The sequence below is a fragment of the Trifolium pratense genome, linkage group LG6 (assembly GCF_020283565.1).
Source record: "Trifolium pratense cultivar HEN17-A07 linkage group LG6, ARS_RC_1.1, whole genome shotgun sequence".
NCBI lineage: Eukaryota > Viridiplantae > Streptophyta > Magnoliopsida > Fabales > Fabaceae > Trifolium > Trifolium pratense.
The window spans coordinates 19,214,970-19,229,956 of record NC_060064.1 but is presented as its reverse complement, the minus strand read 5'-3'; the positions used below and the strand labels follow the sequence as shown (position 1 = coordinate 19,229,956).

Below are 14,987 nucleotides of genomic sequence, written 5' to 3'. Positions count from 1 at the left end.
AATACACTTGTAGACTTTGATAAGTACCTTTCACGACCACTATTAACACACTTCATTCCATTGCCCTCGTGATTTTAACAGAACCTTGAATGCACAATTTTTCATCATTAAGTTGCATTATGCTATCCATTTCAATAAAGCCAGTCAGCTAATTATCTCAACATATTTCTCACAAATGACGGGTTTTTATCCGAAAGTTTCAAGTAGATTCCATAATTCATAATATCAAACCTACTTCAGGTTTGATGGTGCTTTAAATTGAAATTTAAAGTGCGTGTGAGAAATATGTTGAAATAGTTAGCTGACTAGCTTTATTTTAAACTTCAGGTTTGGTGGTGCTTTAAAGTGATCAAATTACTCCAATTTTGTATTTATTTAATTTTTTTTAGTGTTTAGAATTCGATTGAATAAGTGGAGTGTTCGACATTTGAACAGCAGCCCCTGCATATATAATGCAATGCCCCTACTAACTGAGCTAAGTTCACAGGGACATTTAAAATTACTTTTAAGTGTCGTAAAAGAATTGGACGACGGAACCCTATTCAAGTAGTGTGTCCCCCCTTAACAAAGTATAGCTCAAACTTGAGAAACCAAATCAGGAGATAAAAGAACATAAATTTCATATAGATCACAACTACATTATTGAACTTTACAAAAGATAAATACCTAAATAAACAAATCACCAGCACCTTTGTTTAGCTGTAGAAATCGATTGTCCTAAGTTAAAGACTAAAATATTGTCCTCAGAAAAAGATTAATTACCAAGATCTTCTAGATATCATGATGAACTTGATTATTGGGAATAATAAGAGGTTGATTATCCAAGGGCATGTATTGAGCCATAATTGCACGTATCTCGGTGTCCATGTATCGCTGCACAAAATAAACAAACAATTAATATATAGTTCTCAATATCGCTTGGATGAAATGACACGGTTCTCTTTCAACTTATATATAGTTCTCAAGATCGAGATAAAACCCCAGGAATGAAGCAGCATAAACTTTTGTGTGGTTCTACTTGACTTGAGGGTTGCGACACTCGTTTTATACCAAAATATGCTCAACTATTGTGCTTTCTCAATGTGGGATTGGTATGATATATTGTTAAAAAGACAAAACATCAAGCCTGCAGCAATCATACCTGGATCCTGTACTTGTAAAATGCATATCCTCCGGAAAGAGTAACAACCAAGATAACAATAATCATCCAAATACTCGCCACTGAAGAAGAAGTATATTTACCTGCATTTATAAAACAATTATTCCTCAAATCCCAATAACTATGCAAATAATATACAATAGAAAGTCAGAAAAACTGATGTAATAAAATGCCGTAACCTTAGAAATTAAACATTAAACATTGATAAATAGAATAAAAAACCTTAGTAGCATGTTACAAATATCTAAGACACATCAATCAAGATATTGGACCACAAATTTTGGATGAAAAATGATCTAGATATTTCCATAATGGTTCAAAATACAACATTAAGTCTGACAAGCACAAATAAAAATTCAATGCTAAATGAGCATTATCGAGGGAAAAGTTAGGAGTCGTAGTTTATTTATATGGTTATTCAAAAACTACCCATTCCACACGATAATTTTGGACTTTTTAAAATCAGACTAATAATTGAATTGGTGAATATATTAATTCACGGTTCAACGGTTTGATTGTGGTTCAGTTGTAGTTGAATGTGATAGTTAATCATATTTTCAACATTATATAATATATTAAGAAATTTTATTATACATCAAATATTTAATCAATGTATATTGATTATATTATATAAGATAAAAAACAATAATAAAATGACAATTAAACAAATTCACGAACATGACTATTTGGACCTTGTCATCGGCCCCATATTTGGCCAATCAATATACAGTATTGAATTTAAAACTAAAAATCACCAATAAATTTAAAAAAAGCCCAATTCAAATTGGTCCGAGTAACTGATTTTTTACCAGTTTGCAGCTAACCAGTTTGACAGGTTGAATTGACTGGTCCAATTTGCACAACATTGGTTTTGGGAGTGGCATAGAAAGGGAGGGAAACAAATCTAAAAGAGACTCACCAATACACGTGTCATTTTCTCGCGAGTAGAGCAAACCACTATTGCATTTGCACTCATAGCTTCCAAAGGTATTTTTGCATTTGCAGTCTGGACACTGGCACGCTGACTTTTCTTTGCACTCATCAATATCTGATGACAGTATAAGAAATATATTAAAGCCAGTATACTTGTAGAATTCATAATAACATGTTTAATAACAACTGCATGAATTAACGGCCAAAAATGGGACAGTAAGTACCTTCACATGACAAGACTCCATCACCTCTGAACCCTGAGGGACACTCGCAACCTTTTCTATAGTCATCCTGCATTATCAATTAAACAAGGAAACAAAGAACAATTAATATCTAGCATATTGATCTTACTTCCGTCCTTCGTAACCAAAATGATGTATAAAAAAAAGACACACAAGATAACTTACATGGCAAGCAGAGTAAAGTTTTCCACCTTGGGATACTTTCCAACAACCTCCATTGTTGAATTCACAGCTTAAGGTTCCTGAAGCTATTAAAGAAACAAGAATTTTTTTTTAATCAAAATTAACATAAATGGATACATCATAAGCTCCTTGACACAAAAACTTCAAGGACCGGAAAATAATTAGGAAAAATAAGAAAGAGAACGAAGTTTTGACCCCCAAGCACACCAATTTACCTTCACAGTGGGTATATCCATCACCAACAAACTTAACATTTTTTACAATAGGGCATTCACATACTCTTCCTCGGAAAGTGTCCTATAATTAGAAAAACACATGAAGATCGTTAAAATCAAAAGAACCAAAAACGTAATACAGCTCTCGCAATAATGTGCCTGACGTGGTTCAGTTAAATTAATACCCTGCATGCAGTAATGTTAGAAGATTTTTCCTGCCAACAACCACCGTTGTTTTCCAAACACTCGTTTGTTTCCATGTCTGCAAATAATAACCAGTAAAATCTTTAGCTTTTGAACAAGATTGAATATGAAGGAGTCACGATAATCCTTTTATAAAAATTGAAAATATAAAACACCAAATTAAAATAAATAAAAATTGAAATTAGAGACTTAGTGAAAGGAAGACCTGGAGTTAAGCAAATTGATGGTTCAGTGGTCTCTTGGAAACCTGAACATATTGCCTTCAGAACTGCTGGTCTTGACAACTTACCTAAAAGCAGTTAAGAACTTCAATTATGAAATAGAATACGATTAAATAGCTATCTCAATATCTTCTACAATAGCTTCTTTATACCTCTGTATTGTCTGTTGTTTATCACAAGAGTAGGCAGTATAGTAACATCACCGCGAGAATCTTTGCCAATCTGAAAACGAAGTTGGAACAAAATGCAACACAATTATCAAACAACATAATCGCCAAATAATTGGACAAGAATGTCGCAAAAAAGTTTGCATTTTAGTAAACCAACCTGTGCATCCTGCTCTGCTTTGAGAACAGGGTTATCAACATCAGCAAGAGGATCCCCAACACAGTCTTTAATCTTCTTCAGATCAACACCTGCAAATGGAAGAGATGAGGGAGAGGGAGGGACAGACATATATTTTGTTATAATGATGTGATGCACCATTTTTCCATGAACATTTGAGAAAATAAAGGTAAGTTAATTAAGTAGAAGCGCAAAATGCTCAACCTACCAAGAGATTTAATAACTTGATCTGAACATTCTTCTGTGTATTTTTTCTCTTTCATGGGGCAACGGATTGAAAAGTCAGTCACATAGTCCCACCATTGCCAAGGCCTTCCACTTTCATTTGCCACTTTAAAGAAGCATGCTTGGCGTAAGTTCTGAACAGCAACATCTTTGCCATCATACCCTTTATTGAAATCTTGCTCAGGGTCCGGAGCACAGTATCTTCCGTGGTTTATACACTGAGACTTGCATTGTTTGCTTAAGAGAAATTCTTTAGGGCAAAACCAAGTTATATAGTGAGGGGTAAATTGAGTGAACCCCTTCTTCTCAAGTTGTTGAGCTGCTCCTTTAAAGCTCTTCACAAAATTAATTTGATTGTCACACTTTGGTCCACATTCATCGTTGCTATTCGTCCATAATTCATACTCGACTCTGTCGTCAGGATGCGGAAGAGCTTCTCTCCAATCAAGATTTATGTGAACAATCTCCCCATTTGAGAGAGCCTCTTTGATCCTATCCCCCAAAGTTTTGTTGATAAGAGCAGAAGGAATATTAATCTTTTCAATATAATCATCGTTTACAACATGACCTTCTTCAGGAGTGTCCATGGTGATTAGCGTTTCTTCTTTGTCATCAGCTACGAGAATAGCTGCTGCTCCACCATTTTGTGCATTCCACGCCTTCAAAGTGAAATAGCAATCTACCAAAATGACCAGGGAATAAGTTTAAAAAGAGAAGTGACATATCTTACGAAACATTTTACAAACGAATTGTAAATATGTAAACGTGTCTTAAGTTTGAAAGACAAGGAGCGGTTATTTCTGTCTTTAGGTGAAAATCAAGGTTGATACTTGATATATGCTCTGAAAGGAGCCTCAATTGGTCTTTGTATGTTTTGTACTTTGAGATTTCGTAATAACTAGCATTTTCCATTTAGAAAACTTGAGCCACTTTTGTGTGGTTCTGTTCCTAACAACCTATGCATTAATGTCTAGTATAGCATCATACAATCTAGAGATAGAATAGGTAATAAAACAACAAAACATTTTTCTAATCTTTTATCGTTCTGCTACAATAGTGTACTTGTTATCTATACTACCATCATCCATACCCAGTAAATAAATATTCTTCACTTAAACCAAAAGAAAATAGAAACTCTGCATCCTTAACCTAAACAATGCAACATCTACAAAATCTTAAAAAACAACTTCCAATGAACTGGTTAAGTGCATTGTTGAGATCTATCAAGTGAGTTAACCCATAAATCTAATGCCTAAGGTTTTGGGTGAGAGTTGTGTCAAAGTCACTTGTGTGTATGCTCAATTGCCCAATGTGTTGATCCAACCCACTGAGGCTCCCCTCACCCTCACGGCCCAACATGCATTGGCGGTTAGTTTGGCAAAATCACGGTGGAGCACCAACAAAGTCATGATGCAAACGTGATTTCATCAAACTCACCGTGATTTCAAACATGTATAACATCATTTTCAAAAGCCTACCAGAATAAAATCTTACATTCATTTAATAGAATGTGTAATCCTAGCTTTCAATTTTCACTATATAAATAACATAAAAGAAAAGAAAGCAAATCCAATGAAAAACATATTCAAAATACCACAATCAAAATATAGCAATGTACTTCATATACACTAACTATCTCAGTACAAGTTTACTTCCTTCCTTTCCTTAAGAATCCATGTCATGCAACCAAAAACAACCTAAAAAATCTCAAACATTTTACAAAACATTGACCCCCTATTTTTTAATACTTATTGTGAGTTTCACAGTTTTCGATTGACGATGAGTTTGACAAAATTACAGTGAACCGTGCAATTTAGACAAGAACTACACTTTAAAGCTTCAACAAAATCACAGTACCACACCACCTGTGTTTTCACCAATCTCATTGCCAATTCAAACATGCAGTAAGAGTTTAATAGAACCAATAAAAATCTCACCTCCACGATCAACAAGAAGAAAGGTAGGGAAACTTCCAGGCTTAGACTGAAACGAAGCATTAACATCAGTAAAGTTATTGCATCCTTTCTTATTCACATTTGGATACACCACAGAACCAACCAATGTTCCACCATACTGAGGCACCCCAAAATTCCCAATTGCACATTCATATGTACCCTTCAAAGATTTTGGAGAAGTAATCCTCAAACTATTCTTCTCCACCAAAAACCTACCAAAACAACAATCCAAAAACAAAAACAAAACAAACAACAACAAAAGATTCAACTTAATGTTCATCATGTTGCTGTCCTGTTACAGAACATAAACCTCGTACACTTCAAACTGAAATTTTGAAGTGCAATTAATGCAACTGTGATGAAAAGGAAAGTGACCCAGATGAGGAAATTGAAGATTGGAACCCAAAATAGTAGGTTTTTTTGTTGAAGAAGGTTTAAGGTTTTGTGGGTCAGATCAGAATAGTGATGATGATGCGTAAGAAAGGAAAAGCATCGAAATCTTAAGGGCCCGTTTGGTGCGCAGGATAGCATAGTGACAGGATATGATATAAAACAGGATAAGGATAGAATAGGATAACAGTAGGATAACAGTTATACTCAGTTATCATATCCTATGTTTGGTGCACACAGGATAACAAAGGATAACTATTATATTTTGTTTTTAATACATACTTGCTCATAATAATATGATAAGATATATAACATATTTAATTGACAAAATTACTCTTGTAAAACAATTGTTATTTTTTTAAAATTATTTTGTAATACTTTGAATTTTATAAATAAAAAATATAAATAAGTAATCAAATAACTTTATATAATTTAAAATAAAAATCATGAGAAAATAATCAAGTTTAATTTTTTATATGAATCATGATCAAATAAATAACTCAATAATATATACATGTTAGATAAGCCAAATAAATATATGATATATCTCATACGTAAATAATAAAACTATTATTGCAAAAGAATTATATTTATTTTTTTATAAAATTTAAATTAATATCCCTATTTGTCAATTTTTTAATAATCATTTTACTTTAAAATATTGTAATTTTAGTAAAATTTTGATTTTTTAGAATATATAAATTACAAAATTACCCCTGTGAGAAAATCACATATATATTTAAAAATTAATTATTTAATTATTTATATTTTATTAATTTTATTTTATGTATTTTAAATATATTTTATAAAATAAATCAGTAATTTTTTTTTCTTCTTATCCTATCCTGCTGGTAACCCAGCTCAAATTCAGGATAAGAATTATAACTAGAGAGACAGGATAGGATAAGCTTCAGGATTAACTTATCATATCCTGCTGTATCACCAAACACTGGATTGCGGCAGGATATGATACAGTTATCCTATCCTGTCTCTTATTCTGTGCACCAAACGGGCCCTAAAGGTGTCGAAATAATGGGATGAAACGTGTTGGTTAAGAGTTCAACTGTAATTGAAATTGTCGCCCAGAATAAACAACTACTACTACCACTAAAGATCAATTTGCATAATAATTTTGTCAATTTTTTTTTTCCATAATAAGGAAAATGTTAACATGTCAATCAAAATAATAATAATAATAATAATAGTGACATACTCTATAAAAAAAATAAAATAATAATAGTGACATGACTAATTATTAAAAAAAATAGTGACACGAGTAATGATTTTTTTATTTAAAGTTTAATTTCTTTTTTAAAAAGTTAATATTTCATAGTTTAATTTTTATATATTGACGTGTTTTTATTGAATACCATTAATCTTATAATGTAAAGTTAGATTTTGTAAAATTCGTATTTGTTATAGTGTTATTTTTTAGTGGTGCACTGTGAAAGACTTGATATAGACTTGGCCCATAATAAGATAGTACAAGATAGAATAAAACTATACTGTACTAGAGATAAATAAAAATATAACATTTTTTATATTCAAAAATAAAATGAGTAATTTTTACAATAATGTTATTTCGTTTAATGTTGCAAGGTCTGATGAATATCTTAAGATATTTGAATTTGTCGTAAAACATGGTTTAGGATTTAAACCACCATCTTATCTTGAAATTAGAGTTAAATATTTGAATTTTTATTTCTAAAGTACGTTGATGCATCTGATATAACCAAGATGGAAGAACAATATTTTTAAGATGATTGTTGTTGAAGAGGTTGGAAAAAAAATTGTTGTCCAAATTATTACGGACAACGTGACGACTTATAAAACACTCAGCAAATTATAATTTAAATCAAAGAACAACATGAAACTAAAAATTGTAAACAATTGAGAGGATTAATCTACTGAAAATTAAGATCATAAAAAAAACATATTTTCTGTAGACTTTTTTTTTTCTTTCTTCTGTAGACTTGGTCTACCGCCAAACAAAAACTTTCACACGATGAATGATTTAAGATAGGGTGAAGTTTAAGGTGGGAAGGGTTGTTTATTTTCTCATGGTGGGAAAAGCTCAAATCTACCATTAAAGTATTGTTAAAATATTAAATGGTTTGGATTTGAGAATGGGTACCTTTACTACAAGTACCTTGCTCATTTTTACTTATTTATGAATGTGCCCATACACTATTGTACAATATCATATGTCCACCACACCACTTTGAGAATCTTGCTTTTATTGTAATCTACCGGAAATGGTAGGCATATATACTGTACATATTTCATGTTGTGTGTATTTTTTTAAGGATAAAATATGGGCATGAAAAAAAGAAAGATCTCCCTTATATATGATCTCAAAGTGTACCTCATATATATGATAATCTTAATAGAAAATACCAACAAGCTTCCGAAAACACATTTAAGTAAATATGAATTTAAATTTACCTGTTAGATAATATAGTTATTATTAGTTAATAGTAAGAGTAGTTTAGTCTTTTCCATTTCCCTATTTCTCTAGTATATATATTCTTATTGTAAGACTATGCATTTAAGCTTTCTCAATTGTAATGAAACCCTAGACACTTTTTATATTGTCTCTTTGTATTTCTCTTCTCTTAACATGGTATCTAGAGTAAAGTTTGATCCGCCTTAAATCTTTTGTTGCTTCCACTTTGAGTTCTCAATAGTTTGAGAATATGTTTGGTCTGCTCTTTGATGATTAGTGGTCTGGTTAGTTCTATTGATTTGTTGTTTTCTTAGTTATTTGGTTGATTTGATTAGAAGCTCGTGGTTGAATTAGGTCCAGTTGCAACATTTTTTCATTCTATGGGATTATACGTACTGTTTTTTTTCTTCTATGGGTCATGTTTGTCGTTTCAGTGTAGTGCTTGTTCTGCTGTTTTTGTGCTTCGTACTTGTCTATGGGGTATGTTTTGCGAGCTTGTGAATTGTGTTGGTGGGGGCTCTAGGCTTTTGTCTTATTGATTTCGGTTCTATTTGTTGTTTTTCCATTTTGATTCCCATGTATGTGGAATTATGTTTGATTGGATTGCTTAGATTGGTTTTGTTTGTTTGGTGCGTTAAGTTAGTGCTTACAAGGTGTTTGTGAAAAGTTCTCATTGATGGAAGATTTGAATTTTTGGCCACCACTCATCTCTTTTGATTGTTTCTTCTTTGTTGTTGGTTTCTTTCTTTAATTGGTCTCTAGTGTAATTCTTCCTCCTACTTTACTTGGTTCATTCTATTAGTTTCTGGTCAATATTTGATTTCTATCGGTTGGTCATAATGTGGATTGTGAGTGTTATTGATATAAAGAGTATTCCACACAATTTTTGTTGTTTCGGTGTTATGGTGAACTTGTGAGGCAAAATACTGTGTGTAGGGTTTATGGTTTGTGAAGTGAGGTTGTTAATGGTACTTTTTATTTGGTGTGTGAGAGGCACGGTGGTAGGCTTTTGGAAATTTTGGGTGAATTGTTGGGTAAAAAAAAAGTAAAAGGTGTATGATGGTTTGCTGAAAGTTCAAGCAGAGCTGCCAATTCTGTTTCGGTTTGCAACTTATGTTTGCTGCCTGGTCGTATTTCATATGTCGACGGTGTTGATTGTTGTTGATGCAATTTGAACGTAAAAGCATTGTATGGGTTGTTGTATCTATGCTTTGGTATTGGTTCTTCAATTTGTCTTGGTTTGGTTTCATTCGATTTAGTTTAATTTAGTTTTGTTTGGTTTGATTTGATTTGGTTCTGTTTGATTAGTCTTCTCTCTGTCAATTCTTTTGTTTGATTACTTTTCTCTGATGATTTCTTTTGTCTGATAGTTTCTCCCGTTTGCTTCTTTCCGATGATTCCTCTTTTTTTGTTACTCCTCTCTTTGTTGGCTCTTATGTTTGAAGTTTCTTTCTCTCTGACGATTTCTCTCTTTTGTTTGGATGATTCTCTCTAATGGTTTCTTTTCTGTCTGAATGCTTCTCTGTGAGTTTGACTGTCTCCCCCTATTGATTCTTTTGATTGGTTGATCTTCTTCTCCCTGTTGAATTCTTCTGATTGATTGTACTTCTCCACCTATTGATTCTTCTAATTGCATTGCACTTCCCCCTATTGATTCTTCTTGTTGATTGCACTTCTCCCTATCGATTCTTCTGTTTGGTTGCTTCTCTTTGCCTGTTCGTCGATTCTTTTGTTTGGTTCTCTCTATTGGTTTGGTTCTGGTTAGGTTGGACTATATTGGATGGTGAATTTGTTAGATTTGGTTTGCCTCTATTTGATGATCTATTTAGATGCTTCTATTTGATGGTTTCTCTCTTTGGCTGCTACTTCTCTCTCAGATGGTTACTCACTTTGGTTGCTTCTCTTAGCTGGTTACGCTATTAGTTTGGTTGGTTTATTTCCAGGGTTAATTTGTAACAAGTTTAAAGCTTAATAAGCTTTAACTGATGGGTAGTATCTTAAGTTTATATTATTGATTTTTTTTTTTTTCGTTTGTTGTTCGACAAACTCTCGATGCTTCCTATTGTTGCATCGTGAGTTTGATGGGAGATGTTAGATAATATAGTTATTATTAGTTAATAGTAAGGGTAGTTTAGACTTTTTCATTTCCATATTTCTCTAGTATATATATTCTTATTGTAAGACTATGAATTTAAGCTTTCTCAATTGTAATGAAACGCTAGACACTTTTTATCTTGTCTCTTTGTATTTTTCTTCTCTTAACATTACCAACAATAAATTAATTCAAATGATAAAAATTTAATTTTTTTACGCAATAACATAAATTGGAGTTCAATATGCTCCATTAACTTATCCTCCATTAGCTTCCATTACCTTGCTAAGATCGTGACATGTGGATAAAAATTTATCAATAGTCTAGATTTAAAAATGTAAGGAAAAGTAAAAAAAAAAAAAAAAAAACACAAACGTAAATTATGTAAATTTTTCCCTCTTCCTTTCAATACTCTGCATCTTCTTCCTTGTTACTGCCGTCATCTCCTCACACAAATCTCTCTCCGTCCAAACGCCGCCGCCGTCCCATCTCATTGTTAGTACTAACATAGTTGCTCACGTTGCTATCACCCTTCTCTATCCGTTCAACCTTCGTCACCTTCATTATTACTTTTCAAAGTTGGGAATGAGTATTATTGTTGTTATTATTACTTTTCAATATATTATTGTTGTTATTATACTATGAATTTTATGCTGTAATGGTTTTTCTAGTTTCATTTTCATTGTCTCTCACTAGCGGTCGCCGATAAGACGTCTTCTTCCTCACCGACTCGCCGCTGCCGCCGCGGTGTCTCACTTGATTAAAATTGAGGATTCGCCGACAAGACGTCTTCTTCCTCACCGCATCGCCGCTGCCGCCACGGTGTCTCACTGCCACTTCCCCTTTTCAATTCTGGTTAAAGATGGTTTGATTGAAATTGAGGATTGTCATTGAAACCGAAGACTGATTGGTTGAAATTGAAGATTGTTTGGTTGTAATTAATTTTAGAGTGTAATATCATTCACCAGCCCGACAAAATCACCAGTTCCACCATAAGCTATTTAGGTGTCGCCATATTGACCAAAAGACAGCTATAGTATCAAAACAAAGATAGTTTTGAAAACAATAAGAATAACAACAAGAACAAAAAGTTATAGTTTCTTGGCAAAAAATAGTAGTAGCGGTGATGACGGCGACGAAGGTTGAACAGATAGAGAAGGGTGATTGGTCGGTGATGACGGCGACGAAGGTTGAACGGATAGAGAAGGGTGATAGCAACGTGAGCAACTGTGTTAGTACTAACAATGAGATGAGACGACGACGGCATTTAGACGGAGAGAGATTTGTGTGAGGAGATGACTGCAGTAACAAGGAAGAAGATGCAGAGTATTGCAAGGAAGTGGGAAAAATTTATGTAATTGACGTGATTATGTTTTTTTTTTTTTTACTTTTCCTTACATTTTTAAATCTAGACCATTGATAAATTTTTATCCACATGTCATGATCTTAGCAAGGTAATGGAAGCTAATGGAGGATAAGCTAATGGAGCATATCTGAACTCCATAAATTGATTGAGAGGAGAAATCACCTTAAATTATGCATTCATAATTTTGTTAAATTGAAACTTATTTCTATTGATTAACAAAACAGGATGGATCCCTATTTTTGAACAGGACAGTAAAATCTGTCCAATATATTTATGGCTCTAATTTGACAAGATTAATTTTCAAGCTTATATATAGTGGATACTTTTTAATTAGCTTAAAATTATATGACCAAAATAAATATGTTTGGTAGCAATTTCTTCTTGTAATCTTAGTCAATGTTACCCTTATTATCTGAAGTGAAAAAATATATTTATGAGCTAGTTTAATAGTTAATATCAATAAATTTTTTACATTTTTTGAGTGTTTTTATAAACAATGATAAATAAATATTTATGATTAATATATTTTAAATATTAATAATATTATAACAATATAAAATTGAATTTGAAAAATTCATATAAACCCATTAAATGGTTCACATCTCCTAAACTTGAGAACAAATTCTCTCAATATTTTTTCACTCAACTTATCTCATTTTTTTTTTTTGAAACAACTTATCTCAATTGTTACATCTTAACTATTAACCAATTAGTGAAGACCAAGATTGTCTGCTGTAATCACAATACGCAGTTTCACACAGTTTTAAATCATAATCATTGATAAGAGATTGGATGATTCAGATTAAACATCACCAAATTAACTATAATCAATCTTATATAACCATTGATTTTAGATCCGACCGTCAATAATAGTAACTGTGTGATAGCGTGAAATCTGGATCTTAGTGAATGCTCTCCATTAAATATATCTATGTGAAATTTGTATACCCAATATATTAGCAAGTAAGTCTATATATGTATCTAATCAATAGCATTGGCTAGTGAATATTTAGTTAGGTCACTAATTCCCTGCTTCAAATTTGACTTTTTATTTTGGAGCATACTCCCTCTGTCCCAAAATATAAGCAAAAGTGAGTCAAAGAAATTTGATGTATTTAATTAAAAATTTGGATTAAATACATTCACTTTTCTTGACCAACATTTCCTTATATTTTGGGACGGAGGAGTATGGTATTATCCATACACACATGAGCTACGTATGACTAGTGACTCAATCCCCACGCTAACTTTAGTGTCCATTGTATCATTTCCACTTTATATGAAAAAAAGTTGTATACCACTATCTTCAATTAAAAAACTATATACCTCATGCACTATTTATTTTTTTATTATACGTTATGCTAGCTTTCCATTGCACTCAACATGCGAAGTTCCATTATAAGAAGGCATCTCAAATCATTCAAGCATACCAACCAAACCAACACCCTCTAAGGCTAAAGTTAGGTGTTTTTTTTCTTCCTTCATCACTAAGAAAGATGGGAGAAGGTATTTTCTTGGATACCATATTAGTCCCTTTGAGCTTTCTCATTACAATAATTTACCATGCCTTTCTTTGTTACAAAATCAAGAACAAACCTTCACACACAACTTTTGGAATTGATAAGTTAAGGAGGACTGCTTGGGGTCTTAACTTAAATCAGGTAATCATCGCATGTTAGTGCATGTTTAGTTTCAATTTTGAAGTAGGCATATAATTAATTCAACCGTCGTTAATTGATTTTGACATATTTGAATATTCGTGAGTATAATTGATTGTCTTTGAAGTCAATTCTAGCTTGAAACTAGAATTTAGAATTTTTGTCATGATATTTAGACTTGAACTTATAACAAATTAATTTCACCACGCTAAGGTGACACTCTACCACTAAGTTAATACCCCTTCTTTTGTCCCTATAGAGAAAAAAATTGACAAATTATAAGTCAAAAGGCCGAGAAACTCAGTACCAACATGTTTAAACAACTTTAGTCGGGCCTTTTTTTTTCCTTTATAGCTCGACCAAATTAATTGAGGATGCGACTTCTAGATAACGAAAGTCTAAACCGCGAGAGAAAAAAGAAAAACTAATGCATAGTAGTAATATATATTTGTCCATGATTTGGGTAACAAAACTTTAAATGTTCCTTTGATTTGGTTTGTGATGGTGCAGGGTGATGATAAAAAAGCTATGCTATGTGTACAAAGTTTAAGGAACACTCTTATGGCCACAATACTCACAGCTACAATAACAATTCTTGTAAACTTGGCTTTAGCAGCTCTAAACAACAATGCATTCAATGCAAGCCATCTCTTTACTAGTGAATTTTTCGGTTCAAAATCGGATAAAATCTTCGTTTTGAAGTATGGTTCAGCATCAATATGTTTGTTGATTAGTTTCTTATGCAGCTCAATGGCCATAGGATTTCTAATTGATGCAAATTTTTTGATGAATGCTTATGGAGATTTTTTGTCTGGTGGTTACACACAAAGTGTAATAGAAAAAGGGTTTACCTTAGCTTTTGTTGGGAATAGGGTGTTTTGTGTTGCTATTCCTTTGATGCTTTGGATGTTGGGTCCTGTGCTTGTATTTTTAGCTTCCATAGCTTTGGTTTGTTTGTTGCATGAGTTTGATTATGTGCCCAAATTACCACAAAGTCACAAAAGATGTACCAATGTAAAGTAATCTAGCTAGCTAGCAAATTAATATAAATCCAATTTGTATCCTATAAATTTTGTTATTAATATAATTACACATGAACAAAAGGTAGATAGGTAACAAGCTGCGCCGCTAAACCTTTTTGTATATTAAAACTCAATCTTTGAAAACCAACATTGATAGACATATGCGACACAACATTACAATACATGATCTTTTGAACTCTTTTCAAAAGGTTTACGACATCTGGTACTAGAAAGCCAAAAGTATCGAATGCAAACGGTATAAAATCGTGTCGAAACTTTTGATCTTCAAGTGTTTGGTAAAGTTGATCCTCTACAATTCATTTTAGTTCTA

The 14,987-nt window shown here is 32.4% G+C and overlaps 2 protein-coding genes across 2 annotated transcripts; one reads left to right on the top strand and one right to left on the bottom strand.

Moving 5' to 3' along the window:
- Positions 1 to 595: 595 nt before the first annotated feature.
- Positions 596 to 6,180, bottom strand: LOC123888590 (vacuolar-sorting receptor 1-like). The gene is made up of 12 exons (XM_045937667.1): positions 5,665 to 6,180; positions 3,711 to 4,406; positions 3,485 to 3,573; positions 3,310 to 3,379; positions 3,142 to 3,225; positions 2,918 to 2,994; positions 2,733 to 2,814; positions 2,500 to 2,582; positions 2,317 to 2,383; positions 2,079 to 2,207; positions 1,142 to 1,242; positions 596 to 873 (listed from the first exon to the last, which is right to left on the bottom strand). Exons 1-12 carry the CDS (start codon positions 5,963 to 5,965, stop codon positions 772 to 774), a joined length of 1,881 nt encoding a protein of 626 aa, XP_045793623.1. The 5' UTR covers positions 5,966 to 6,180; the 3' UTR covers positions 596 to 771.
- A 7,190-nt stretch (positions 6,181 to 13,370) lies between these two features.
- LOC123888903 lies at positions 13,371 to 14,704 on the top strand. The gene is made up of 2 exons (XM_045938065.1): positions 13,371 to 13,637; positions 14,145 to 14,704. Exons 1-2 carry the CDS (start codon positions 13,473 to 13,475, stop codon positions 14,655 to 14,657), a joined length of 678 nt encoding a protein of 225 aa, XP_045794021.1. The 5' UTR covers positions 13,371 to 13,472; the 3' UTR covers positions 14,658 to 14,704.
- Positions 14,705 to 14,987: the final 283 nt, after the last annotated feature.